Below are 27573 nucleotides of genomic sequence, written 5' to 3' on the forward strand. Positions count from 1 at the left end.
TGGAGCTAAAGCCGCTTGCTCGCCTTCGCAGAGGTGCTCTCTTCCAGTCGCATTTATTTATAATAACATGCCGGTTAGCCTTTTGGGCGCAAGTTATGTTGTTATTATCATTCGACTGTGCACCAACCACATGGATTTCCGCGTCCACATGGATTTCCCAAGTACTTTTATTGGGCATTTCAGGTCAGCGAACCCATCGGAATGCAGGGCATCAGGGTTTTCTGGGGGCGCAACCGCAGATTAACAATGACAAATTGGCACAGCTCATGTCAATCATGAAACCTAATGTACTGCTAATCTGATTTTTATTTTGTTGAATTGACTAGTAAACTATAAAAACTGAAAAGCAAAAATCAATCCATAAAAGCTATTTGATTTAATATTTTAAATAAAATTAGTATCATCACAAAAATCAAAATAGGTAAAGTTTTATAAATGACCCAATTAGGTTAATATTGTAAATATTATATGTAAATCAGAATTTAATGTAGCTTTTAATCAAAGTAGGTTATATCACTATAATCTCGGCATCTTCGCCACTGTCTTATCAGTTGCCTTTAAGTGATTAAAAACATAGAGTCTAGAATCATAAAATCTCGAATAAAGGTATTACAAATAAGAAAGCCATGGATGAGTTGTAATTTTAATTTTAACCCCATAACTACTAGCCAAATAAATTACGTTTTAAAAAGCGCGCCCAGAAAACTTATCTATAAATCGCCAACTTTGCTATGCAGCACTGGTGCTTTGTTTACATTCCGCAGTGTTTGGCGTTTGTCTGGCAACGCCGCACCTGTTCCGTGCGGGCGGCGTGTTGCACAGTGCCGAGGGAACTAAGAACTGCCAGTGTTGACTAGCGATCGGGTGCGAATAAAGAACAAAAGTGTGATATGTCGCTGTGAATAGCCAATTATCTTTGTTTTCTCGTGCTAAATCCGAAAGTTTTACGCAATGTCTGAGCCAGAGGTGACCGGCGTTGTAGGTATGAAATCGCCCAACATATCCTCCTCCTGCTCGTTCTTCAAGCTGAAGAAGCTGTCGGAGGAGTCGCTACTACAGCCGCCTGAAAAGGTCTTCGACATTATGTACAAGCTGGGCGAGGGCAGCTACGGATCGGTCTACAAGGCGGTCCACAAGGAAAGCAGCTCCATTGTGGCCATCAAGCTGGTGCCGGTGGAGTCCGACCTGCACGAGATCATCAAGGAGATATCCATTATGCAACAGTGCGACTCACCGTATGTGGTTCGCTACTACGGCTCCTACTTCAAGCAGTATGACCTGTGGATCTGTATGGAGTACTGCGGCGCCGGCAGCGTCTCAGACATTATGCGTCTGCGCAAGAAGACGCTAACGGAGGACGAGATTGCCACCGTTCTGTCGGACACACTGCAAGGCTTGGTCTATCTGCACCTGCGTCGCAAGATCCATCGCGACATCAAGGCGGCCAACATTCTGCTCAATACCGAAGGCTATGCTAAGTTGGCCGATTTCGGAGTCGCCGGTCAGCTTACGGACACAATGGCCAAAAGGAACACTGTGATCGGTACGCCCTTCTGGATGGCGCCCGAGGTAATTGAGGAAATTGGCTACGACTGTGTGGCAGACATATGGTCACTAGGCATCACCGCCCTGGAAATGGCTGAGGGAAAACCTCCCTACGGCGACATCCATCCCATGCGGGCCATCTTTATGATTCCCCAGAAGCCACCACCCTCGTTTCGAGAGCCTGATCGCTGGAGCACCGAGTTCATTGACTTCGTGAGCAAGTGCCTGGTTAAGGAACCAGACGACCGTGCAACGGCCACTGAACTGCTGGAGCACGAGTTCATACGCAACGCCAAACACCGATCGATCCTGAAGCCCATGCTGGAGGAGACCTGTGCCATCCGCGAACAGCAGCGCGCCAATCGCAGTTTCGGGGGTGTCCTGGCTGCTAGTCAGGCGAAGAGCCTAGCCACCCAGGAAAACGGAATGCAACAACACATCATGGACAACGCGTTCATGGAGGATCCGGGTACTCTGGTGCCGGAGAAGTTCGGTGAATACCAACAAAGCTCTGCCTCGGATGCCACGATGATAGCGCACGCAGAGCAGGGCTTGGATGAGGGCACTTTGGGGCCGGGAGGGCTAAGAAATCTGTCCAAGGCAGCTGCTCCTGCGGCGGCCTCCTCGACAGCATCACCCCTGGACATGCCGACAGTTGACAGTGGCACAATGGTAGAACTGGAGTCGAACTTGGGTATGTAAATGATTATAAAAGGGCTACACATTAGTTAATTATTGGTTTGTTATTTAGGCACCATGGTTATTAACTCCGATTCGGACGACTCTACAACGGCAAAAAACAACGACGATCAGAAGCCGCGAAACCGCTATAGGCCGCAGTTCCTAGAGCACTTCGATCGCAAAAATGCGGGAGATGCTCGTGGCGATGATAAGGCTATAGCCACCGAGTATTCCCCGGCAGCAGCGGAGCAGCAGCAGCAGCAACAACAACAACAGCAGCAGCAGCAACAACAGGAGGAACAGCATCTGGCCAGCGGGGCGAACGATTTGAACAACTGGGAGCACAACATGGAAATGCAGTTCCAGCAGATCTCCGCCATCAATCAGTATGGACTGCAGCAGCACCAGCAGCAGCAGCAAGTGCTCATGGCTTATCCCCTGATGAACGAACAGCTCATCGCGCTCAACAATCAACAGAATGTGCTGCTCAGCAACGCAGCACCAATGGGCCAGCAGGGAATACCGGCAGCTGCTGCGGCTCCAGCTCAACCGCCGCCCGCATATCAGAATCTGCATATGCATACGCAATCGCACGCCTACGTGGAGGGTGAGTTTGAGTTCCTCAAGTTCCTCACCTTCGACGATCTGAACCAGCGGCTGTGCAACATCGATCATGAGATGGAGCTGGAGATTGAGCAACTAAACAAGAAATACAATGCCAAGCGGCAGCCAATTGTTGACGCCATGAATGCGAAGCGCAAACGCCAACAGAATATCAATAATAATCTGATTAAGATATAGGTATAGCAACTCACAATTTCGCATGACAACTGATAATGAAATCTCAACTCACTCAATTGCCTCAACATTGGGTTAAATTTGCAGATGATACTGATACTGACTCTTACAGACCCATAATCTGTAACCTCTTGAAATAATTCGTGCATTGAGCAAATTTAACCTGGTGGAAAGGTCAAAAATCAATCACAAGAAATGAAAACACAAAAGCTTTATTGTAAAATGCAGAAAAAAACAGAAAAGAGAAGTCATCGGCAGTATCTTCCAGCACGAAAACGAATTTTCTGTTTCTTTCATCTTTGTTTTCATCACATTTATGTTTGGTTTCGTATGTTCTACCTTCCATTGATCTGTCTTTTAATATAGGTATGCTCGAATAAAATTTATTTTGCGTTTATTATAGCTGCCCGTATTGTGAACTGCCTAGGCCTTATCATAATTTTATAAGACTTATACTACTATTCGTTCTTCCTTGTTAACTATTAACCATAATCTTTAATACACTTATTTTCTGTCTTCGTGCGATAAAAACAGCAACCCGTCAAGCAATACTTATAAAGGAGAAACATTTTTATACGCATTGGAATGCATATTTTTCGAACATATATTTATCAAAGCAAAATGCACAGAAGCACTCACATATAAACATTTATATATATACCTAGTACTTTTAGCAATTATGAATAATTTACATAATAAATATATAGGAATATATGATGCAAAAATTGTATACAATCCATCAAAATTTCTTTTGATTTATAAAGTTTGACGAAAGACATTTAAGTAATAGTCTAATATCTAATGATATTTGGAGATTGAGGAAACCTCTTTTTCATTTAATTCTGTCTAATCTTGTATATCCATTTCCTGAGTTGCCTGCTGCATGTCGTGCAGCTGTGCCCGCAAATCCTCGGGCAAACTGTGTTCGTTCAAGGCACTGGGGTCTTCACCATCCACAACAATCTCTTCTGGATCTGGGGCTCGTGGCAAAAAGTCGGCCTCTGGGAACAGTTTGCCAAATATGTCGCGAGCATTGGCAATGGCCGCATCATAATCCAGCTCGTAGGTAGGTGGATCGGTGTAGTAAATGTGCTCGGCAGCGGGACTTTTACTAGACTGGGCAGCAATTGTGAAGTATGAGCTAAATATTATTTGTGCGTCTGATTGATCAAAGAGATGGCTAGTGAAAACAGCTAGATCGGACGCAGGATCCTCGCTTAAAGCTGGCGTGGTCAGATGGAAGATATCTGTGAAAATATATTCATTAGTGTGTGATTTATAACATATTTTCAAAAGGTTCTTACATAAACCCTCGGGGCAGGCTCCTGTATAATGCGACAATTGAATTAGGAATGCCTCCCGTGCTCCGGCATCGTCAAGCAATCGTAGAAGATTTACACCGCCACCTCCCTTGTTCAGCTCCTCGTTTCCCAAGGGACTGGACGATATGAACAAGCCGCGTGAGATGTGAGGCTTCAACTCGATGCCCTTTGAAACTGGTGGATAGCCAGGCGCAGAGACCACATTCTTGGCACGCAAAGTTTTCCCTGCGCTGCTCAGCAGGAATTCATTCGAATTGGAATCTAAGGCAATGTCGTCGACAGGTCGCTTTAGGCAGTAAATGCCACCATAAACAGCGCACAGACGGCAGAAGCACTGCGGCAATTCCCCGCACCCGTACATGGGAAAGAGAAAGGGTGTGTTGCCATAGCGTCCCAGGCTGCCAAGAAATCGCTGTGTGCGCTGCATACCCTCCTCAAAGCTGGTGGTGGGGCCACACATGGCAATAGCCTGCATCACGCATGACGATATCTTTTCAGTCACCCGCTGCGCCTGCAAGTATTCTAGAAACGTTCGTCCGCGGAATTCCAACGAATCCTCATTGCACTTGTCCTCGCCGTAATCGTTGCATGCGGTTAGAAATTTCATCAGCAGGCGCTTTTCCACGATGGTCAGGGTCTTGGTGTTGAAGACATCGCTACGTGAGCAGGGCACGGACACAATCTCACCATTGTGGCGCATGCACACATGATCCACGGCTCGGAATTCAGCATAGCGGCAAATGTTTGACTTAATGAGCAGCTGCACTAGCTCCCCGGCTGCGTACAGAATGCGTGGGCAGAGATCCAGGCTAAAGCGTCGCGACTTGGCCAGCACTGAGTCCCTATTCCACGTTGGTGCATCTCCTTCTGATTCACTTTCCGTGGTGTGCCAGGTGTACTTGGCATTTCGCAAAGAGGAATGAGGCTCGGTCTTCTGGTCAAAGCGGGCACATAGAGCGTCCATGCTGAAGGAGCTCCATACATCACCGTAGTACTCATTACTATCCAGGTGGAGCACCGATTTGCCCACTCTGCTGGCCGCAGCGGCGATGCAGGATTCGGTGAAGCCTGAAAAGGGCGTCCCACGAATGACTCATCTGCAGCTGAAACCTGTTATTATCTTGCTTATTACCTGTGCCTATGACCACTAGGTCAAACTGCTCCGGCAGGTCATCCGACATATTCTAAACTTTATTTGCTCCTATATTCAGACGATATTTACAAATTAATAAGATATTTCCTGATTTTATTGTGAGTTTACTATAGCAGCTGTTTAGAGATGCGCAGCTAACGATGACGTTACCAACAAACAGCTGCTTACAGTATTGGCTAACGGAAAAAGGCGTTACAAAATTGATTCAATTTTAAATATAATGTTTAATAAGCTTCTTAACATAATATCACAATGATTTAAGCTTTGAAATATTACAAATGGGAAAGATAACAAAATATATATATATAATAATAAAAAACAATAAAATATATAACAAAAGATACAACAAAATACTGAATTTTCCGACGCGCAAATCAACAGGTGCAATAAGAATGCACACATACAGGTGGGAAATGTGCGTGTAGTTGTAGTAGCCGCTACCATGGAAACGGAAAATTCGTAAACAAAAGCCGGAAAATTATAAACTGCAGAATGCACGCCACCGCAACATAGAAATAAAGCCAATAATGTCCTTTGAAAAGATCCTCTACAAATATGAGGAACCGCATGGCATCGGAGATGTGTACTTCATTTGGCAGAAGGCTTTGCTGGCCACAACTGGAACCGATGGATCAGTGGCCCTGTACAATCGGCAGGGCCAACTGGTGCAGCGCATCATACTGTCGGGGTGAGCTAAACCCGAAACCAATGTAATAATGATCAGTAATCGAATCCTTCCTGCAGGCTGTGTTCGGGTTTCGCTTGGGACCAGGAGGGCGACCTGCTGGGCATCATAACCAGCGGCTCCCCAAACATAACGCTATGGGACTACAACAGCCAGGAGAAGATCAGTGTGGAGACGGGCCTACGAGATCCGCTCACCTGCATTCTGTGGTCCAAGCAGCAACAACTACTGGCCGTGGGCACTGGACGCGGAAACCTGGCCATCTATAACCACCGCAGTGGAAAGCGACCCACACCGGTGTTGGGCAAGCACAGCAAACGCATCACATGCGGCGCCTGGTCGGCACAGAATCTGTTGGCTCTCGGTTCGGAGGACAAGAGTTTCTCCTTGAGCAACGAGGATGGCGACACAGTGCGCGTGGTCCAACTAAGAGATGCACCCACCGACATGTACTTCGCCGAAATGGCCAACGACGAGCGTATTGCGGGTGACAATGCCATCAGCATGATCATCGGCAAGCGCACTCTGTTCCTCTACTATCTGCCTGAGCCGGAGAATCCTACAGAGCTGGGCTTCCAGAGTCGCTACGGATCGCTGATGCAGCACAAGTGGTTTGGCGATGGGTATATTCTACTGGGCTTTTCCAACGGACATGTTGTGGCCATCTCCACGCATCCCAAGGACGTCGGCCAGGAGCTGTGGCAGGTGAAGAACCACAAGGACAGCTTGACCGGATTGGCCTACTGCCCTACTTTAGATATAGTTGCCTCCTGCGGAGATGACAGGTTTGTGCCTAGATTCGAATGTGTAAGACCTGTTAAGAAACAACCTTATCTATTAAGCAGCATTAAGATTCATTCAATAACGAATCTCCAGGAGACGGAACGTATCATTACCGTGCCCGATCACGCAGGTGTTCAGATGATCGATTGGTCGCCCGATGGCCAACTATTGGCGGTTACAACGAACCATGGTACTGTGTACATCTATGTGACCAAGTTGCCACATCTCTTCGCCGTCTCCGCACCTCGAATTGTGCTGTTGAGCAGTCTCGCCGAGGTGTCCATCTATGTTTACGCACCGGACAAGACAAAGTCGCTGCCTTTCCGCTTGCCTCTGGAGGGGGAGCCCACTTTCATGGCTGTGGGACCTTATAACTTTGCTGCAGGAATCGAAAAGCACGTATGGTTCTATGATCTCGGCAAGAGTTTGGGCGAGGAGCCACGTGGACTAAGCGAACGCGATTTTCCGCGCAACGTGGAGAGCATGAAACTGAATGCGGACTACTGTGCCGCTCTGTGTCCACCGCAGCTTATCCTTCAGGCCATAGCCGCCGATAATCCAAACTGCAAGGACAAACTGCAGGCGGTTTTTCCAACGGCTCTGCCCAATATGCCCATTGATGCGGTGATCACGTGCTTTGCACTTAGCCAGGAGCTTCTGATATTTGCAACAGATGTGTGTAGTTGCAAAGTTGGTTTGTTTTTATCATAATAATTAATAATATATTTCCAGATTGGACACCTGGTGTTCTATTCCCTTGAAAAATGGGACAGCTGCACAATCTACAGGCACAGTATGGGCATTAGGCAGCTCTTCATGGACATCGAGGGCACCAAGGTCATATTTATAGATGATCATTCCCAGGGCTATGTTTTCCTGCCCGTTGTCGAGGAGGCCTTGCTCATTCCGGACATTCCCAAACAATGCCTTGGCTGCCTTTGGGATCTCACGCAGCCGAATATCTTCATCAGCTACGATGCTAGGATCGTTAATACGCACATCTTTGTGCGACACTCTGTACAGGGGACACACACCTTGATGGTGGGTGAATCTAAGCTGAATCCGGGTCAATTTCCTTTGCTGCTCTGCGGCGGGGAAATGGCTTTACATATTGATGGTGGCCAGTATGCCACTCAATCACTCAGTACCCACGTCGTGAATCCCAGCAACAGTCAGGCAGCAAATCTTCAGGTGCTTCTGAAGCTAAGGAACTACGATGAAGCCTACAAGGTGTGTAAGCAGATGAATCAGAGCAGCGCCTGGCGTGAATTTGGAGAGCAGGCCATTTCAGATTTGGAACCGGATATAGGTGACTCCAAAGCTCCTCAGTTCAGTTTTGAAATTATAACTCCTTGCATTTGCAGCCATTCGAGCATACCGCCAGCTTGGTGATGCTGCCCTGGTAAATGCTTTGAGTGAGCTGCGCTACGTGGAAGATCTGGACATGCTTATCGGCTGCTGTTGTACACTTTTGGCGCAGTACGATCAGGCCAAGGAGCATATGCTGAAGGGGGTTTACACAAGAGCAGCTCTGGACCTCTGTCGGGATCTTCTGCAATGGGATCAGGCGCTGCTTCTGGCCCACAAAAACGATCCACTAGAGGTGCCTTATATAGCCAGGGAGTACGCCCAACAATTGGAGTTCAAGTAAGGCATCCAATTCTGTAGCGGCACTATTTATATATTTTCCTTAATATTTTGCAGTGGCAACTATACAGATGCTCTTTACCACTACGAGAAGGGCTACAAGGAGGACTTAATCAACAGCAAGGAGACTGAAACGGATGCTTTAATGGATCGTTCTCCCGAATATGAGGAGCATGTGCGCCTCTGCAAAATGGGCATTGCAAGAACCTCTATCAGAGCGGGAGACTTCAGACGTGGGGTAAACCCATATTTGATCTTTTTCCGAAGATATTTACATAAACATTTTCTTATGTTCAAGATTCAATATGCTGTGGAGCTGGAAGATCAGCAGCTTTTGTTTGACTGCGCCGAACTGTTGGCCACCGTGGGACATCTTACCGAGGCAGCGGGATTGTATGAGCGTGGTGGTTTCTATGATGAGGCCTGTGGCCACTACATTGCCCTAAAGATGTGGAACAAGGCCAATAACATTCTACCCAAGGTGAAAAGCACCAAACTGCATGCCGCCTATGCCAAGGCAAAGGAAAACGATGGCCACTATGAAGAAGCTATACGGAGCTATCGTATTGCGGGCGACTTGGATGCCTGTGTTAGGATCTATCTGGACCACCTGTGCGATCCACATGCAGCCTCTGAAATTGTTTTGGAGTCGCGTTCCATGGACTCGGCCAAGCTGCTGGCCAAGTTTTACCAGAAGATTGGCGATGTAGAGCAGGCTCTCCAGTTCCTCGTCATCTGCGGCTGCGTAGAGGAGGCCTTCGCCCTTGCCCAGCGACACAACAAGTTAAGACGACACGGAGAGCTCTTGGAGCGCTATGAGAATGCCAAGTCCTCCGATTATCTCGCACTGGCACATTATTTTGAGGGTGAAAAGTATACTCTCCTTGCGGGCAAGTATTACTTCCTGGCTAGGGAATTTACCAAAGCCTTGAGATTTCTGCTGAAAGCATCGGCATTCAACAACGAGGAGCAGGTATCGCTATCGCTGGCCATTGACTGTGTGGCCACGTCGAACAACGAACAGTTGGCCTCCCAGATAATCGAGTTTCTGTTGGGCGAAGTAGATGGCGTACCCAAAGACCCACGCTATCTCTTTCGTTTGTACATGGCAAGGAAGCACTACAAGGATGCCGCAAAGACGGCGGTTATTATCGCAAATCAGGAACAGATCGCTGGAAATTACAAGTCGGCTAGGGATCTGTTGTACTCCATGTACCAGGAACTTCGTCGAAATAATCTTTCCGTCACGGCTGAGATGAGGCATCAGTTTATTTTACTACATCGCTACACCTTGGTGCGAATCCACGTCAAACTGGGCAATCATTTGCTGGCCGCCAAGCTGCTCGTCCAAGTAGCCGCCTGTATATCCCAGTTTCCGGAACGTAAGAGCATTCTTTATTTATATTTGTACATATTCACAAGAGTTTATTATTACAGATATCATTCCCATTCTCACCTCCACGGTAATTGAGTGTCATCGAGCTGGCCTAAAGAAGTCGGCGTTTACCTACGCCTCCACATTGATGCGTCCGGATTATCGGAATCAATTGGATCCCCGGTATTCGAAGAAGATCGAATCGATTGTCCGCAAGGCTCCCAAGGGCATCAAACAGTTGCGGGATGAGATCGATGACGAAACCATGGAGTGTCCCATTTGCGACTCGAACCTGGCCAATATGGAGGTGACCTGCTACAGCTGCAAGACCACACTGCCCATCTGCATTGCCACTGGGCAGCACATCATCAAGCAACTGATGACCTCCTGTCCGCAATGCGATTTTCTTTGTTTTCGCGCAGAGATGGAGAAGTAAGCTTCGGATGAACTTAGCCTTTTAAAATCATAATGTATCATAAATGTATCCTATTTACAGTATTCTGTCGGAAAATGGAGAGTGTCCTATGTGCGGCGAGAACGTGGCTCCGGAGCAGCTCCTGGATGTGGAGGACATAAGGCCGTACATTCTGGCAGCCTCTTAAGATCGAATCATTTAAGAACTGAAGCAAACGAATAGACTGCACATCACAATCAAAACACCAAAAATAGATTATTATACATAAGTTGCAATGCACAAAATACACTTGACAAATCACTAATATTCGGATCTTTATTCTATTTCCTAAAGGATTTTAGGGGCTTTTGCAATAGTTCGTGGCTTATTATTAATAAAATTTTCTATACTTATCACTATAATATTTCGTTAACAAACTGCAGATGATCAATGCTGTGCTCTTTTTAAAGATTTTATAAATTTTAAATTTTAAACTAACTATATTATAGCCTTCATTGAACTTTTCAAAAGTAGTTACAACATGACAACGGTATATGGTATTTTTGGTATTTTCTTTTAAGCTCCATGAAACGCTTTAGTGCTTTTTTTGATTACTACCGACACAGTTTTTGTTAGTCACTTCCTCAATAGAGCCGCAAACCACCCGGTTTTTCTGGAAAAGTTTACAATATAATTTATCAATAATTAGCAAAACAGTACACACGGAAGGCAAGATGTCGACTATAATTGAAACCGGCAAATCAGATTTCATCAAGGTGAATGTTTCCAACTCGCACAATGATGCAGTCGCCTTCGAGGTCAAGTTCGCCAAGGATCTAACAGTTGCACAGCTCAAGGTCTGTCTTGTGAAGGATCAATGGGATGCATATACTCATATTCCATTTATAGAGCAAACTGGAGATATTGACGGGCGGATGTGCCAGCACCATGAAGGTGCAGGTCTTCAAGGGAGACACCTGCGTGTCCACGATGGACAACAACGAGGCCCTCCTGGGTTACTATGCCAACAGTGATGGCCTCCGACTTCATGTCATCGATAGCTTTGCTACCTTCTCATTTGACAGCGCTCCCGTCGAGAAATTCGAACTGACCAAGGATCAATACGAACAGCGAACCGATTCTGTGCGCAACTACCTCAAGATAAATCGCATGGGCAAGTTCAACGATGAGGAGATGCAACAGGCAGAGGAAAAGAAGCGCCTTCAGGCGGAGGAGATCCAAAAACGGGCGGAACTTTGTGTACTTGGTGGCAGATGTGAGGTAAAGCTACCACCTAAATACATCGTTTTCAAATAATTTAATCAATAAATTGTTTTCCGCCAGGTTACGGTTCCAGGTAATCCAACACGACGGGGAACGATACGATACAATGGTCAGCTTGAAGGAAAAAGTGGTCACTTCATTGGAGTGGAATACGACGAACCACTGGGGAAAAACAATGGAAGGTAACGTCTTACAAACTAGCAGCGGTTTCCACATTTCACAAATCTCATTTATGTCCCCATTGCAGTTTTGGTGGAAAGGCGTACTTTAGCTGTGCCCCAAATTACGGCGGCTTCGTATCACCATTATCCGTTACGGTTGGTGATTTTCCGCCAGAAGACTTTAACATTGATGACGAGCTCTGAGAATACCGGGCACACCCACACACAGGTCACGCAATCTCGCATCGCACATGCCACTTGGAGCAGAAGACTTACGAACCGCTTAAATTATTTGTACGCAGGAAAGCACATTACTAATTATAGTTATGCCATTTTGTATTTATTAATTAAAACATCTATGTATGTATGTATATCAGATATTCTTACAACATGATTATTCGTAAATTCTATAATCGGCTTTATCATAACTCTGATTTAATGGTGTTCTCAATCATTTTGCTTTGTTTTACATTAACTCAAACGTTTGTAAATCAAAATAAATACCAGAAATAAGAATAATTATACAACTAGCTATTGTGCATCTGTGGATCTGGGTGCGTCGATTTCTATTACCGACCGCAGATAGCTGACAACAAAAAACATAGAAGGGGTGAAGTTATGTGAAGTATATGTCTCCTTTAGTTGAAGGTAGTCCGGCGATCTACTAAGGATATCTCTGGGTGTATATGTAATAAGCTGCCTGCTTTATATATTTATGCATGTATTATATACTTATGTATGTGTGTTCATGCGCGTTCTTGCCTATTCCTAGTAATTATTAATAAGTTCCAATTAGCTGTCATTTAACAACATTTAATATATAAAACGATGCATGCTTTTCTCGAAAGTTAAGAATTAGAGAAATGCGTTACAATCATGATGAAGACAACTTGATGTGCAACTTTGTATATGTTTTGGTATATATATAGACTGTTTTTTGAGCCTCCACAACTTAGATAAATGGTCGTCTTTTTCCTTTTCTACATCTCACTTGAGATCGCTCCTCCCTAAGGTATGTTTTAGAAACATTCAACAATTTCATGTAGAACGGCCCTAAAAACCACTGGCTCGTCTTTTCCTCGGGGCTAAGTGAACTTGCTGGAAACTAGGTAACATTTGCCATCATATTGCATCGCATTGTTACTTGTTTTGGAGTGGTGTTTTTGATAAACCTGAAGCCTTAAAAATAGTATACATACATTTGCTGTCTGTTTGGTGTTCTATGAACTGTTCAAATTGAAGGAAATTAACAATAATTTCGCGTATAAGTACCAACTACATATTCGAGCACGGGCATAATAATTACAATAGATGATCTGGGCGTTGCGATTGGGCTCATTTCAATAGAGTACAATGAGAACTTTGGCGATTGACATATCATGAACTAATCAAATCACGACACTATCGCTATTTGCTAACACATAGGACTTTCTTGAAAGTATGCTTTAATGAAGAAACAACCCGAGTCGGATATCTATGAGTTTGTGTTCTTTGATCGTTTGTTTGCCAAGCAAATTGATTACTGGATATCGACACATAAATGCAGTTTATAGAGCGTTGATTGGTTTCTTGTTAATATTTATTGTTACTGTTTTATTGAGTGGTGTTTCTGTTACCCTTTGAATTCACTTCTGTTCCATCTTGCATGCAGCTCGATGACAAATATTGCTGGCCCATTAACTAGGTTCCTAATAAATAACGTATGTAAATATGTGCGTATCTATGCGGGTGCTAATGCATGTCAGTGTGGATAGATAGAGGAGTTTGTCTGCTTGATTGTAATGTGTAGTAATATATCAATACGTTCGATCTACGGAGAGATGCTAACATTAATTATTTCTTGAGATTCCAGCAGGAATTCGCCGCATTGCCTTCATAATCACTCATTCAATAGATACAAACTGCCCCACAATTAAACGTATTGCTCATGCCACGCCCGTGTTCCATTCCATTAGAGGGTTGTGGTGCGAAGCATGGCTACCTTGCCCTCCGGCTTGCTGCCTGGTTTCTCCTTATCCGCGTCCGCCACTTCCTGCTGCTCCTTATCCTTCTTCCTAATCGCACCCTTCTTGTCCGCATCATTGTGCCTGCCGGCAGTTAGTTTACGCACAATCAGGCTCCCGGTGTGCTTGATGTTCCTCTTTAACCGATTGCCCCCACTACCGCCACTGCCGCTGCCACCGCCATCGCCTTTGCTCTTTTGCCCACCGCCACCACTAATGCCTTTGGCTTCACTGGTTTTGCCGCCTTCAACGCCCTCAGAATCCTCTTCCATAATCGGATTTATTGGGCTAAAGTCAGCGAAGAGTGGCACATCCACGGAGTGTCCTGGCTGTGTGTCAATTACGTGTAGATCTTCAACCTCCTCGCTGGACTGCAGATTCTCCTTGGAACTGAAGGGAGAGTACATTTGGAACGCCGAAAGCAACGAGTTCGATTTCTTCTGATCCTCGCTGCCACCAGTGGACAGCCTGCTCTTCTTACGCCGCTGGGAGCCCTGCTGGCTGGTTAGTGAGCGACATAGAAGAGAGAGCTCCGACAGCCGGGAGGTGCTGTCGTTGCTCGGCCTCCGACAATTGGCGGTGGTCAAGGTGTCGGATGGATCAGGGGGCCGCGAGGCGGTGGCGGCCGCATTCCCCTCGTTGTTCGTTTGGTTAAGTCACAGCTTGAGGTCAAAAGCAATGCGAGACGCAATGTTCTTGAAGCCAATGCTGGTGCCTGAAGATCAATTAACAGTTGAGTTATTTCAGCTTTACTCAATATTATAAAGAAATCATACCGGAGATTCGCTTGAAACGCACTCCATTCAGAGAAAGTCGTGGCAACTTGCACACTTCTATTTCCCATTGCACCAGCGAGTCAGTATTGGGATCTCCATGCACGCACCACAAGACGAATCTATGATGTACGATAAAGCATTAATAAATACCTACTATATGTTTAACTAATATGAATAAATACTCACGTCTCCCGCTGCTCGTAGTCGCAGTTATTCTGGTCCAGCACCTCCCTGATCTTTTGCATTATTTGTTCGGGCATCAGGGGCGATGTGGTTTTCATTGACCATGTGAATCGTAGAACTCGTGGCTTCGCCGAATCGTCTGCGGTTGTGGGACTGCAAAAATATATAACTTATTTATAATCGAAAGTCTCGCGGTCCACGGCCGTTTAAGTAGCATTTGTTTGTTATTCTCTTTTGGAATTTCAAATTTGTTATGATTTTTCACTTTAATAAGCTGCATAGCTATTCATTGTACATTTACTTGAAAAAAATTATTTAATTAGCATATTTAACACTTTTAGGTCGTTAATTGCACTCGCATTTTAATTTGGATATTTGGTAAGAAAGTTTAAGTTAGATATTTACAAAATCCCCCAAAAATTGGTTTTCTGTTTGTTAACAAGCTCCCAGTTGTTTGAACCACACCCAAAATCTCGTGGACAGCAAATGCAAGTGTTAATGGAAAATGAAATAAAATTGAAATGCATGTGGGGATATACTTTTGCTCGCAAATGTTTCACATCGTTTATTATGGATTTATTAAATTATCAATTGTTTTAATTATGCGTTATTTCTTTGAAACTTAATATGTATAGATAACTACTGATCGAGCCACTGAAGGCGCCCGACGATAACACGATCTATAGATAATCAGCTGTACAAATAAAATGGTCACATGCACTAGTGGTAATACATTGTTATTCCTTGAATTTAAGTTAAATTGGTTTTTATGTATCGCTTTGTATTGTTTTTTAGTGACTACTTGGTATGCTTAATTACTAAATACGCTGCACATCTGGCTTCTGGGTGATTATGAATTGCAAGATCGTTAGTTTGCTGGCTGGCTGCTTGGTTGGTTGATTGGTTGGTTGATATTGATATTGATTGATTGTATGATCCACGGATACAATTTAATTCAAGCTCATATCGAAATACAAATACAGATCCATACATACATACACATACATATAAATACAAAGATCGCTAAATAAAATTCAAGATCATCGTTACAAAATTAGCAACTTCTTTTGGTGTTTTATTGTGGTTACTATAAAATAATGATGTAGGCGAAAACACCACGCACTTTAGTTCAGTTTAGATCGGTTTAGTTGAGTTAGGCTTAAATTAATTTACTTTCTTGCAGTTATATCTCACGTTCACTTCCTCAGTGATATTTGTTTGTATAACTATAATTGCGATTCGCATTTAACATAAATATATATGTAGTTTAGGTAGTACTCGTAGGTGTAATATATAGTAGTTAATATAATCCATAATCGTGACAGTGACAGCAATTGAAGTCAGGATTCTCTCTGATCATTGCATTTATCATATATCTTGGTTTCTTAGTGGATTTTTATGTTTGTATCGGTTTCGTTTCGGTTTTAATTTGTATAGTTCTTGATTTATTCTGTATTGCCTTTTGCTGGTCGCTTCTCGCATCGTTTTACAAAACAATGAAAACAAAGGGTTTCGTAATTTCTGTTTGTGGTTGCTTTACTTTTAAATATATGTATATGTATCTTTAATTTATATAAATTTATATGTATAATTAGTTAATAATTGTAATAAAACATAGGCGTATTTGTGAAATTTCAATTAACGCAACGGAACTCAACGTTGTCGGTGTTCATTTGAAGGGGGTTCGAATCGAAACCGGAAACGGATCTGAACTCTGAACTCGAAATGGAATTCGAAAGCGATTTCGGATCGGCATCGTCATCGGCAACGGCTACGTGAACAGTATCGTTTCCCGATCTGATCCGATCCGAGCGATCCGATTGGATTCGTGATTCGACCATATCTGTGTCTGTCTGTTCATATCTGAACCTCTCCGTCACGCGCGTTTACTCTAGGGGAATCGTTTGTTTCAGTTTCAGTTTTAGAACTATTAACAAGAAGTAGTTAATGCTTGTTTTGTTAATTACTGGTTTGGCCTAAAATTAAAGAAAAAATTTTAAACAAATTATTCACGGCTGGAAAAAATATTAATAATGGGTAAAACAAATACCAGAAATGAAACCAAAGATGACAGATAAGAATAAAACGGAATAATGGTAAGTTTCATTTTTCATGTTTTTCATGTTCATAGAAAAAGAAAAGTAAACGCAATTGTTCTTCAACTGATAAGTACAGCAGCACATGGCACGCACCTTGTACATTTCACAATTTTTTTTGTCTTTCTATTTGTCAAAGAGCATAATCGTAATTAATTGAATCATGTATTTAATAAATGAAAGTAATAGACAAGAACAAAAGAGCCTTCCTAGCGTGAGGTGATACAATGGAAGTACAAAGTTGTACAAAGCAAACGTGGATATACAGGATTAGAAAAAACTACGTAATATTTATATATGCTTTTTGTAATCAATCAAAATCAATCGAGTATAAAACAAACTAAAGGTGTGACGGAGATTTTGAGAGCGTAGAGAGGAAGCGACAGACGTCATCAGATTATTATTTTCAGATTATATATAGTTGGATTCAGTTCCGTATAACATGTACTTTTTCGCACGTTGTCACATATGCTTGTATGTATAGTTATGTATTTGTTTTGCCTGAATCAGAGGCGAATTCCTATTATGGATTCGAATATTGATATTGCAATCGGTGTGTTGGTTTGAGTTCCGTTTTTTTTTTTTTTCGTTTATAGTAATTAATCGATCGTATTATATGTTACATCCCGACCGAATAGCCAGTCATTCACTGTTTCTAAGGCTGAGCCACAATTCAGAGTATATTTCACAAATTACATATGTAAGTAGTATGATTGGTACGTATGCTAACTAAATATGGGTAGGAATAAAGATGTTTTAGCAATGCATTGCGAGCGTCTAAACTAATCGACCGAACCGACATATGCACCCCACCCATCCTCACCGATCAACTGATCCACCGATCCACTGATCCAATGATCCACCAAACCCAATGGAACCACCACAACAAATTAGGGGCATAGTGAGTGCATCGGACTGATGTGGTGCATATGCGAGTTCGCGGTCGTTTTTAAGCAAAAGTCCTGGGTGTACGTTAAATGTGTGGTGTTAGGTGTTTGTTGTATATACATAGAGAGTACATACTTTCCTGCTGAAAGTCTTTCAGTTCAACAAATGGAAAAAAGTTAACAAAAACAGAAGAAAAAAAAACAGAAAAGAAATTCCATATACAAAACATGTGCATATCATTAGTGGAGGGTAATCAAAAGTTTCATAATTATGAACTAGCTTCTCCGCAGTAAAATAAAATATAACTAATTATCAACTAACGCCCACAGCACTTTTTATCCATCATGCATTCAAATGCAAGTGCTGGTTGTTCTTTTTTAATTAGTAACTAACCTAATCAGTCGAAAAACTTGCGCAGTTGCATAGCAGCTATGTTGGTTAATATGGGCGAATTTTAGGATTTGCTGATTTTATTTATCCTGGGAATTGAACCTGCTTCTCTCTCTGTCTCTCAATAAAATTATTTGTTTAAGAAGGTGCAGTTAAGTAGTTTAATATCGTGATTCTTGTGAGAGGGTGAAGGGGGCAGACATGAATATCCAAAATATTGAAACTATAGTGCACGTTATTAAACAGCCTTTTTAGAGGCAACACGGTGCTAGCCAGTCCACAAAAATAAAACTTTTTAATGCAGAAATTACTTGTCAGTCATGATGCCCAGATAACTACACTCACCGATACTATATAGGTCTACATTTATCCCAACTAAACCTATACCTTTTAATCTTAAGTGCTGTTGATATTATGATCTCCGCCTGTACTTCCTCAGAGCTAAGCTCAACTTTGCTTTCATCTATAGTCTGTTTTGAATTGGAAAATTCTGCATATCCAACGGGTGTTTTTGAACGAGATTTTTTAGTTATGTGCTCGATGGGCATGGCATTGCAACGCGTTTTGTAGCGATTACTTTCGGGTTGGCTGGTTTCAGTGGTTTATTGGCGGACTCTCAGAATGGACTCGGTACGAAATACAAACATGAGCATAATAAACACACATGGATGTATGTGCGGCAGATATGCAATTAAATGAAACATAAATATGAAACACAAAATGATAAACGAGAGAAAATCAAATCAAAACAAACGAAAAGTAAATAAAAACAGAAATTAATTAAACAAACTGATGTAAGAAAGTATAACAAACGAATAAAATAAATGTATCGAATTGCAGTTTGCATTTGCTTTTCTTGTAATATTCCATTAACTGAAGAAATGAATTTTGCCACTTTTGTGATATGTTTTAGGCACTACTTACCGTTTGCTAAAACGTGAGGAGAGTTTGGAGAAGAAGCTCATGCGACCCGGATGGGAGGAGTCGCCGGAGGCACCACTGGTGCCCGAGTATTCCAGCGCTGTGTTGTTTCGTGCTCTGGTTTGACCTAGGGATTGCAATGATTCCATAGTTAGATTCGGATCGCTTACGCACTCAAGGGTGTGTACACAAACACAGACTAGTTTCTAGCTGATTCCATTTGGTTTTTAGTCTACGGTATTACTAAAATAACTCCGAGTAGTACGTACATACGGCTCCACTGCTGGGCTCAAAGTGAAATGGGAATAGATATTACTAACCATCAAATGCTACTTACTCATTGGGAAAATCTAAAGATATTTTACGACATCAAAACGCATCTTCCAATTGTATTCATAATGTTAGCTAATACTATCTGTTAAAATATATTCTTTAAATTCTCCCATACTATTAACTTTAATAGATAACATGTACTAGTAATCACATTGCACTTTGTCCCATATGCAACATTTTTGGGTTAACTTTATTTTTAGTGAACGCGCGATAGCTGAATATAGAGTGACAAATGTCACTTCTCAATCGTTGACTAATTTTGGTCGCTATGAATAGTTTTCCATCCGTATTTCCAAACACACAAATATATAAAATATTTACAGGTGGGCGGGCGGTTTTGGATGGGATTTGGTTGATTCGATGCATAAAAGGCAAACGAACTAGATTTACGAATCCACTTAGACAAACGTGCAGAGGGGTGCGGCATTGGATCGCGGAAATCATAAGCGATGCGATGTATAAAAAACATAGAGAAACATTCAGTTAAATGGATCGATCGAGTTGAGTATATAGTAATTAATCGCTTGATAACGCTAAATAATAATAGATGCGCGTTTGATATGCAATTTGTATGGAGAAGAGGTGCAGTGCGGGATACATTGTTGGTTTGTTCTATTGGATGCAGCATGAAAACTGGTTCAGTTTCAAAAATAATAATATCAAAAAGATCACTCGACAACGCGTTTAACATCTACTAATGAGTTTTAGCCTAGTTCGGCCTTATTTATTCAATTTTTTATGTTTTAGTAGAAGAAGGTGTGGATAAAATTAAATTATTATCTTTAAAACTAATAAAAATAAGTGAACAGAAAACTCACCAGAGTGAAAGGTTGAACGTGATGGAACATTCCTTGGAAAGTGTCTGCTTGATTTAACAGCCGATGCCATTCTAAGTCGATCGAACAGACTATATATGTACAATTACGATACATATGCACACATAGGTATGAATGGAAATCAAATCAGTATCGTATCGAATCAGTTCGTCGGAGTACATTCAAATCCAATGAATCGCATTTCGGGAAACGAATATGGTTTTATCAGTATAAGATTGTTGTTTTTTTTTAGTTTAGTTTAGTTTAGATTGGTTTGTTTGTTTTTCCATTAAATATTTGTTGATTGTGTTTATTTTGAAATTTGTAATCGTTTGTACAGAACCGTTCGAGCGTTCGTCCCGTGTTATGATCGTTTAAGATAATGATTTTGGTGAATGGAATGAGTAATGGACGAACGGTTGGGTCATCATCATCAAATCGAACCAAATCGTATGGAGTTTCGATGCGTTACCCATGTTGCGTCATTGGCCAATTGGTAATTATTTCGTGTGGAGTTCGTGTTCGTATTTCGTAATTGTTTTTAGAATCAGTAAGGATTGGATTTCGTATTGGGTTGCATGTAGGATGGCGGCAGGCGGGTGTAGATGGTCAGAGCAGCGCGAATCAAGCAGTTCGTTTGATTGATGTGACAAATTGATGATGTTAACCAAGGGTTTATGGTTTTTGTATATTGTTTTATCGATCACGTCGCAGACATAAACAAAATGAAAAGAAAAAAAATAAAAATAGATCATGTAAATTTTCTTAAGAAGACAAGCACTTAAAAATAAGTTTCTTAGATATTACATCGGATACGACAAACTTCGACTGTTTCGTTGGTTTTATGAACATGAATATATGCAAGAATGTAGATTATACTGGAAAGCTTGGCAAACAAGAAGGTTTGATTTTCCAAACTACATGAAAGCGTTATTTGATGGAACATGCGTTCGACTGACTATCGTAAATCCATTTTGTAAAAATTCTTGTAGTTAAGATGGAGCGTTTTATCAACTGGATTCTTAATTATTGGCACAAACTAGTAAGCTCGTCTAAGGCATTATGTCCTAATACGATACGCGACAAACGTAGAAAAGTGGGAGTTATTATTCGAAGTAGTACGCATATAGTAGTTATACGGTTAGATACATGAAGATCGTACATTGGAGAGCATATAGTAATTAAGATCAGGTACAAAAGTTACAACAGCAGCACATTAACAGACTATATCAAACTGAGTTGTTAAGTATTGGTAGGTAATAACATTAACAATAAACAAAAACACACAATAATGGCAAAAATTCAATTATACTGGCGATGGTAGCAGAGTCAATAGAGTTTTACTGACAGAGACAGACATGCATGAGGAAACAAACAAAATAATGAGTTCTTATTTTTAGAAACTTGGATTTCGATCGCTAAAATTCAGGCGACTGATTGGACTTTCCCAATGCGAATACGAAATAAAAAACTATTCACTTGATAAGGGTGTACATCTGGTAGTAGTTCCTATCAATTTACTGGAACACCAAGTGGGCAAAGGTCGAGCAATATGTCTTGGCATCGCCGTCAATTGAATTTCGTTTAAATGAATCACAAAAGTATACCAACAAAATCAGAAAAATATAACCAAACAGTACGCTAGTTGTATATACTTAAGCAATATATCATCTTATGGGAAGGGTCGTGTTCGCATACGTTACTTTTTACGCGAGAGTTACGTGAAAAATACAAATGAGCAATAGACATCAAGTCGATTAGAAAATACAGCAATACTTCGATTATGCTAGCAATAATTGCAACGAAAATGCAATTATTGGGTATTTAACACGCCCACGACCCTTAGTTCAATGAGGCACAATAAATATCTCTTAACGTAAGATGCATTTTCACTCACCGAATTTGTTCGATTGGTTTAGTTCGGTTCGAATCCAAATTGAATTCAGTTCAAACCACATTCATATCATTATTTGCATATGCATTTTCAAATCGGATTGGTTTGGTTGTCGATTCGGTTAGCAATAATTGTTGATTTGTTGGATTATTGTTGGTTTTGTTCGGGTTTTCAATTTGCATTACGAGTACGATCGAAAAGGTAGTAATAGTAGAGTAGTACAATAATTGAGCGAGCGTCGATAGGAGGACGAAGAAGGTTGTTGCAGATTCAGATTCGTAGGTGTTGGTGGTGTTATTTGTTGTTGCGGATATAGAACGCCACAGAAAATGGATGTACATATGTGGTAGTGTAGTAGTTATCAAAATTAGACATTTGGTTTGTAAACAGACAATGTTCAAAATTGTAAAAAACATGAAAAGATAAGAAATTTACATTATTCAATTGATCAAATTGGTTAGGTCGTTAAAAATACACTGGATAAATAGATAAATACAAAACGAATAGAACAAAACTAGGATAGGCCAACGCTATAAACTAAGAGTAGATTGAACAATAAACAAATCAAACAGAACACCTAATAAATACTTATAAATACGGATAATAATAGATGCTTAGTCACTAGCCTAACGACCATCGTTGGGTTCCATTCGAGGTCGCACTTAAGATTAAATAATGTATTTAATCAAAGCTTTCAGAAAAATCTACAGCTGCGAAATAACCATTTATATATTGGTTACCAACAGCCATGGTTTTACATATCACGCACAGAACAAATACCTCTAGAAAGTTGAACACTTTTTGTTACCTTTTAGTATTTAAGTAATTATTATTTAATGGGGCTGTTACAATTCTAAGTTACTTCGGTAAACCATTACAAGTCAGGGACATTTTAGCTATACCACCTATTATCTAGTTCTTTACATGTAAAATAAAAAACACGTTGTACTCAATATGAAATTGCCAATAGTTTTGCAAAACATCAAAGGCAGATTGGGATTCAGACGGAACAACGGTCATATTATATTTAAACATGATTGATGTCTAATTGTTTTTGTTTTCGATTGACGGATCTACAAAGTTATTTGTGGATGATACTGAGTCGATGATTCATGAAGATGAAACGGCGAAATGATTGTCGAAATGCACAATAATTCTCCCAAACAAATAAAAATGCCAGCCAATTTTTGTTAACGAAAAGAGAAGAAACCGAAAGCAGTTGAATTTTAAATAATGCGTTAATTAAACTAAGAGAATTTGGTTTGTTTGGTTGCTGCGTTTTTTTTTGTTAATTACTCAAGTGTATACCTCGTTCCGAGTGGGTCATTTGAGACCGAGACGCATCCGTCTGTAGAGGGGCGAGGGCTCGAGACAGACGCGCTTTTGGTATGACCCTTTCCAGCGGGAGCTGCCGATCCACTGCTGGTAATTTGCATGTTTTAAGTTTAGGCCGAAAAGTGGTAGAATCGTAATCGTAAATATGACTTTGTTTTGGTATTGTTTGGAAAGACTTTCGGTTTTTGTTTAAGATAACCAAATGAAACGATGGGTAAATGATAAACAAGTAATTTTTGAGTGTGCCAAAGGCACGGCAACTAAAGAGAACTGAACTGTGCGTGACTATATATACAATTAAATGTAGTTCGATCTTCCGCTCTTCCGATCTGCTCTACGTATTTGTATTGATGGGATTATAAGCTGCTGCGTTATCTAAATGCCATCTAACCTCCGGTTTCGATCCGATTTAATCAGATCGTAATGCGTGCAAACCAAAGGCAAATAATATATATATATATATATATAATTGTGGCAGGCTCCATCGCTAACGACTGACTGAACAACTAAATAAGCCTGCCAAGTGGGGAATGTTGTGATGCAAACAATAACTGGGTAACTCGTACAGCAGTTTAAGACTCAAACTAGGACTTATAATCAGAACTAGCTTAACTCTCACGTACTTTGTCTCTGCAGGAATAACGTTGGTTTTCTCCGTCGACGAAGTCTTTTCATAAAGCGTGGTAGAGCGACGTGGAATGATGCCACTTGTGCCGCTGACCGTGCGATTGCCATTCGTCGGATCGTACTTCGTTGCCGTTCTCGGCTTGGCGGGACTGTTCAGTGCTGTGGATTCAATAATAATATTAATCTCTTAGTCTCATCCCATCGATCATCTGATTAACACTTACTGGTGTCTGCCGTGGTGAGCATCTTTTGGGTGGCCGAAGCGGGTCTCTGATTCTGAGCGGCCAGTCGCGCTGTGTTCTCCTTAATCGTAGCCGAGTCGATTGTGTTCTGTCGCTTGAAGTTGCTGCCACTGCGGAGGGTAATTTAAAGCTTAACATTTATATCATACCTAATGTCAAGTTACTTACACTGATGCTCGATCCGCCGCTGATCCTGCAGCATTGTAGTTATTGCTTGGATTAACCGCACCAACGGCACCCGCGGCCGCCGCAACTGATGCTGCCGCATTTGTCGGTCCAACACCTGAAAAAACATGTAATCGTTCATGTAAAATATGTACTTCTTCATATTGACACAAAGTTAAATCTTAGTAAAAATTTTCTTGGACAAAACTGCTTTTAGAGTTACCTACTGACTATGCAAACATTTTGAAATAGAAAAATTGTATCAATTATTGTAGTTTAGTGACGATTAACTAGCGCACATCGGATTAGTAATTTCAAAATGGACAGTTATACTAATTTCTCTATACAAATATGGGTTTACTAATCTTGAATGTCCGAACAAGAAAGTTGTTACTATTGATTAATTAAAGTTGAACCGTTAGCCCCAAAGTGGGACTTACGCAAAGTTTCCGCACCAGACGAGGCTCGGCGACTTGGCTTCGTGCTGGACGCCGATATGCTCCTGTGGACACCTCTGTGCGTGGGACTCTGGACACTCGCACTGCCAGCATTGGCGCCCGCATCGTTGCCCGAGATGTTGCGCAGTGAGAGCGAAGAGCCTGATCGTGATCCGTCACTTTCCGGCTGCGTGGGATAAAAATAGTGTTTAAGCACTTCTGTTGGTCGATATGAATGGGTCACCAACTTACGTCCGTACTCTTGCGACCCAGCAGCAAATATGTGGCGAAAACATCATCGTAGCGCACCTGGGAGAGCGAAGCCTCGATCTCTGACCGATTGTAGCCCATCGCGACTAGAGCTTCTAAGCATCGCGATGCGGAAATGACAAACAATTTGGTTGTAAGTGGAAGGGTTTTATAGACATTCAATGTACATTTTAATACGATTAGGTAGCGCATGCAAATTCATTACAGTTACATTATATATTTGGCTAAGAAATCGCCGATACTCGAACTGATATAGTTCAATTTGGAGTAGCCGGAATTGTGTGTTCTTTTGGCCTTCAACTGAACAATTGGCAGTAAGAACATTGGATACAAAGAAATCAGGTATATATGTATGTATTTAGACCATGCAGTTAGCGAAATTAAATAATACAATTATCATCGGCGTGACAGGACCCAAACCGGATGCAATCTCGACTTAAACAGAATTGTGAATTTATCTCAGAGAACCTCATTTATTTGTTTGTTTTTTTTCATATATTTGTGCACAAACCAACAGATATTTACACTGGCAACAAGTAAAAGAAAAAACCAATAAAAGATAACAAGATTGTACAACAAAAATTCGATTTTCCCTTGGCTGGCTGTTCAAGATTGATTTAATTTCAAGATTATCCGTTCTCTTGAGCTGGTTTGATATCTTCCTTGACGGTCTGTTTGTATGTTGGATGTTAAGGACAGAAAGTGAGAAAGAGAACAGAGAGTTGGGGGTTAATGCGGAAGTCTGGGGGTCGAGCGTTAACGTTTCCACTACACAGATTGCATACATTTTTAGGTGGACCCTTCCGCTCGTCGATTAGAAAGTTGACCATTAACATCAAGGTGTACGCACTACGCCGAATCGAGAGCGAATTCTTGGCACCGGTTTGTGACCCCGCAGCTATGTGAGAATTTACAAACGAAACACCATGAAGGCATTTGATTTTAAAATACAAACATTAGGATAACACAACACTGGGAAAACCCAAGTAAAAAGGATTCCGTAAGCAACATTCAACTACAAAACGAAATCAAGTTGATAAAGAAAAAATTTACAAAGACACTAGTAGTATTATATTACATAAACAAAGATCGCTTAATAACATAGCAATAAAACACAACGAGCAATTGGCAGGCAAAACTCCATTCCACACACAATTCGTTAATAATATTAGTAATGAATTTTGTATACAGTACCCGTCTTACCTATCCGCTTGGGATCGGCTAAATCGGCTTTGGGCTCAATATAGGGCTTGAGTTCGTCTTCCTCAAACCCCATGTTCATCCATTTGTCGCCCATGATTGTTTCCAGACTAGCACGCTTTGCGGGATTCAGTACTAAGAATTTGCGGAGCAAGTTTTCGCAGTCAGTCGACATATAGAAGGGAATTCTATAGGGATAAGCGGTTTGGTTAAGTTTCATTCATTTTCAATTTATCTTGCAAAACTTACCTATATTTGCCTCTGAGCACGCGTTCACGCAACTCCCTCAAGGTGGAGCCGTCGAAGGGCAGGGAACCGCTCACTAACGTATACAGGATGACGCCCAGCGACCAAACATCGACCTCGGGTCCGTCGTACTTCTTGCCCTGAAACAGTTCCGGTGCGGCATACGGCGGACTACCGCAGAACGTGTCCAGCTTTGAGCCGGGCGTGAACTCGTTCGAAAAGCCAAAGTCAGCGATTTTGATGTTTAGTTCGCTGTCCAGCAAAAGGTTTTCCGCTTTTAAGTCCCTGTTATAAATAAATAATTCCGGTTAATAAGGTGCCAAACATATTAACGTGCCTTTGGTCTGGCCTACGCTAATATTAATTAGCATTCATTACTCTTACCTGTGAATTATTCTTTTTTGATGACAATATTGCACGGCTGAGACGATTTGTCGAAACTTGACGCGCGCCTCCTTCTCCTTCATGCGTCCGTGGAGAACCAGATAGTCGAAGACCTCTCCGCCGGATGCGTACTCCATGATCAGATAGAGCGTCTTCTCGGTTTCGATTACTTGGAACAATTTAACTATGTTGGGGTGATCCAGCATCTTCATTATTCTAACCTGTGGACGAACGGTGTACGATTAGTAATTATGTCCAGGTATTATTTTTATCGAAGTACAAACCTCTCTAAAGAGTTTCTGTAGTGACCCAGGATTGAGTTGGGTCTTGTCAATTATCTTGATGGCTACCTCCTTGCCAGTGGGCAGGTGTTTCGCTAGTTTCACCTTAGCGAAATTGCCCTTGCCGATCGTCTTTATGAGTTTGTATTTGCCAATATGCTCCTCAGTAGCGCGCCATCGCATTGGAGCACTACTCCGCATTTGCATGTTAGGCGAACCCTGTAAAAATAATGGTGAAAGCGTTAAGTAAAGTTTATTT

At 41.7% G+C, this 27573-nt stretch overlaps 6 protein-coding genes across 39 annotated transcripts in view; 3 read left to right on the forward strand and 3 right to left on the reverse strand.

Annotated features, from left to right (window-relative positions):
• Positions 1-829: 829 nt before the first annotated feature.
• On the forward strand, positions 830-3763 carry LOC6530929 (serine/threonine-protein kinase hippo). Its single transcript, XM_002091735.3, has 2 exons — positions 830-2239; positions 2297-3763. The coding sequence occupies exons 1-2, from the start codon at positions 952-954 to the stop codon at positions 3025-3027; spliced, it is 2019 nt and encodes a 672-aa protein (XP_002091771.1). The 5' UTR covers positions 830-951; the 3' UTR covers positions 3028-3763.
• LOC6530930 (rab proteins geranylgeranyltransferase component A) lies at positions 3593-5636 on the reverse strand. The gene is made up of 3 exons (XM_002091736.4): positions 5479-5636; positions 4329-5414; positions 3593-4271 (listed from the first exon to the last, which is right to left on the reverse strand). Exons 1-3 carry the CDS (start codon positions 5525-5527, stop codon positions 3871-3873), a joined length of 1536 nt encoding a protein of 511 aa, XP_002091772.1. The 5' UTR covers positions 5528-5636; the 3' UTR covers positions 3593-3870.
• Positions 5637-5895: 259 nt separating this feature from the next.
• LOC6530931 (WD repeat-containing protein 19) lies at positions 5896-10708 on the forward strand. Of its 2 annotated transcripts, none has more exons than XM_015197279.3 (9): positions 5896-6187; positions 6244-6969; positions 7027-7642; positions 7700-8276; positions 8332-8614; positions 8672-8852; positions 8913-9996; positions 10052-10421; positions 10486-10708. In XM_015197279.3, exons 1-9 carry the CDS (start codon positions 6027-6029, stop codon positions 10589-10591), a joined length of 4104 nt encoding a protein of 1367 aa, XP_015052765.1. In that variant the 5' UTR covers positions 5896-6026; the 3' UTR covers positions 10592-10708. The 2 variants fall into 2 exon arrangements, with proteins under 2 accessions (XP_015052765.1, XP_002091773.1); XM_002091737.4 differs by having other exon boundaries at positions 7030-7642.
• Positions 10709-11004: 296 nt separating this feature from the next.
• LOC6530932 (tubulin-folding cofactor B) lies at positions 11005-12352 on the forward strand. Its single transcript, XM_002091738.4, has 4 exons — positions 11005-11240; positions 11293-11664; positions 11728-11849; positions 11915-12352. The coding sequence occupies exons 1-4, from the start codon at positions 11118-11120 to the stop codon at positions 12030-12032; spliced, it is 735 nt and encodes a 244-aa protein (XP_002091774.1). The 5' UTR covers positions 11005-11117; the 3' UTR covers positions 12033-12352.
• A 1041-nt stretch (positions 12353-13393) lies between these two features.
• Positions 13394-27573, reverse strand: part of LOC6530934 (MAP/microtubule affinity-regulating kinase 3) — a 28013-nt gene continuing 13833 nt past the window's right edge. For 3 of the 33 annotated variants that reach the window (XM_039372704.2, XM_039372703.2, XM_039372682.2), the window contains 15 exons: positions 27318-27533; positions 27034-27254; positions 26653-26934; positions 26398-26591; positions 25186-25298; positions 24937-25120; positions 24500-24614; positions 24314-24441; positions 24086-24248; positions 23436-23549; positions 20237-20325; positions 19089-19212; positions 14794-14943; positions 14608-14726; positions 13394-14546 (listed from right to left, as the gene is read on the reverse strand). In XM_039372704.2, coding sequence (XP_039228638.1) covers positions 14488-14546; positions 14608-14726; positions 14794-14943; positions 19089-19212; positions 20237-20325; positions 23436-23549; positions 24086-24248; positions 24314-24441; positions 24500-24614; positions 24937-25120; positions 25186-25298; positions 26398-26591; positions 26653-26934; positions 27034-27254; positions 27318-27533 — 2271 coding nt within the window. In that variant the 3' untranslated portion in view covers positions 13394-14487. Of the gene's footprint in view, positions 14547-14607; positions 14727-14793; positions 14944-15326; positions 16767-19088; positions 19213-20236; positions 20326-23435; positions 23550-24085; positions 24249-24313; positions 24442-24499; positions 24615-24936; positions 25121-25185; positions 25299-25388; positions 26102-26397; positions 26592-26652; positions 26935-27033; positions 27255-27317; positions 27534-27573 lie in introns of those variants that run through there. The other 30 variants (XM_039372712.2, XM_039372691.2, XM_039372707.2 and 27 more) reach the window with 29 other exon arrangements.
• Positions 13780-14238, reverse strand: LOC120321055 (RNA-binding protein Raly-like). The gene has a single exon (XM_039372342.1). The coding sequence runs from the start codon at positions 14236-14238 to the stop codon at positions 13780-13782; it is 459 nt and encodes a 152-aa protein (XP_039228276.1).

This window comes from Drosophila yakuba, chromosome 2R, assembly GCF_016746365.2.
Source record: "Drosophila yakuba strain Tai18E2 chromosome 2R, Prin_Dyak_Tai18E2_2.1, whole genome shotgun sequence".
In the NCBI taxonomy this organism is placed as follows: Eukaryota; Metazoa; Arthropoda; class Insecta; order Diptera; family Drosophilidae; genus Drosophila; species Drosophila yakuba.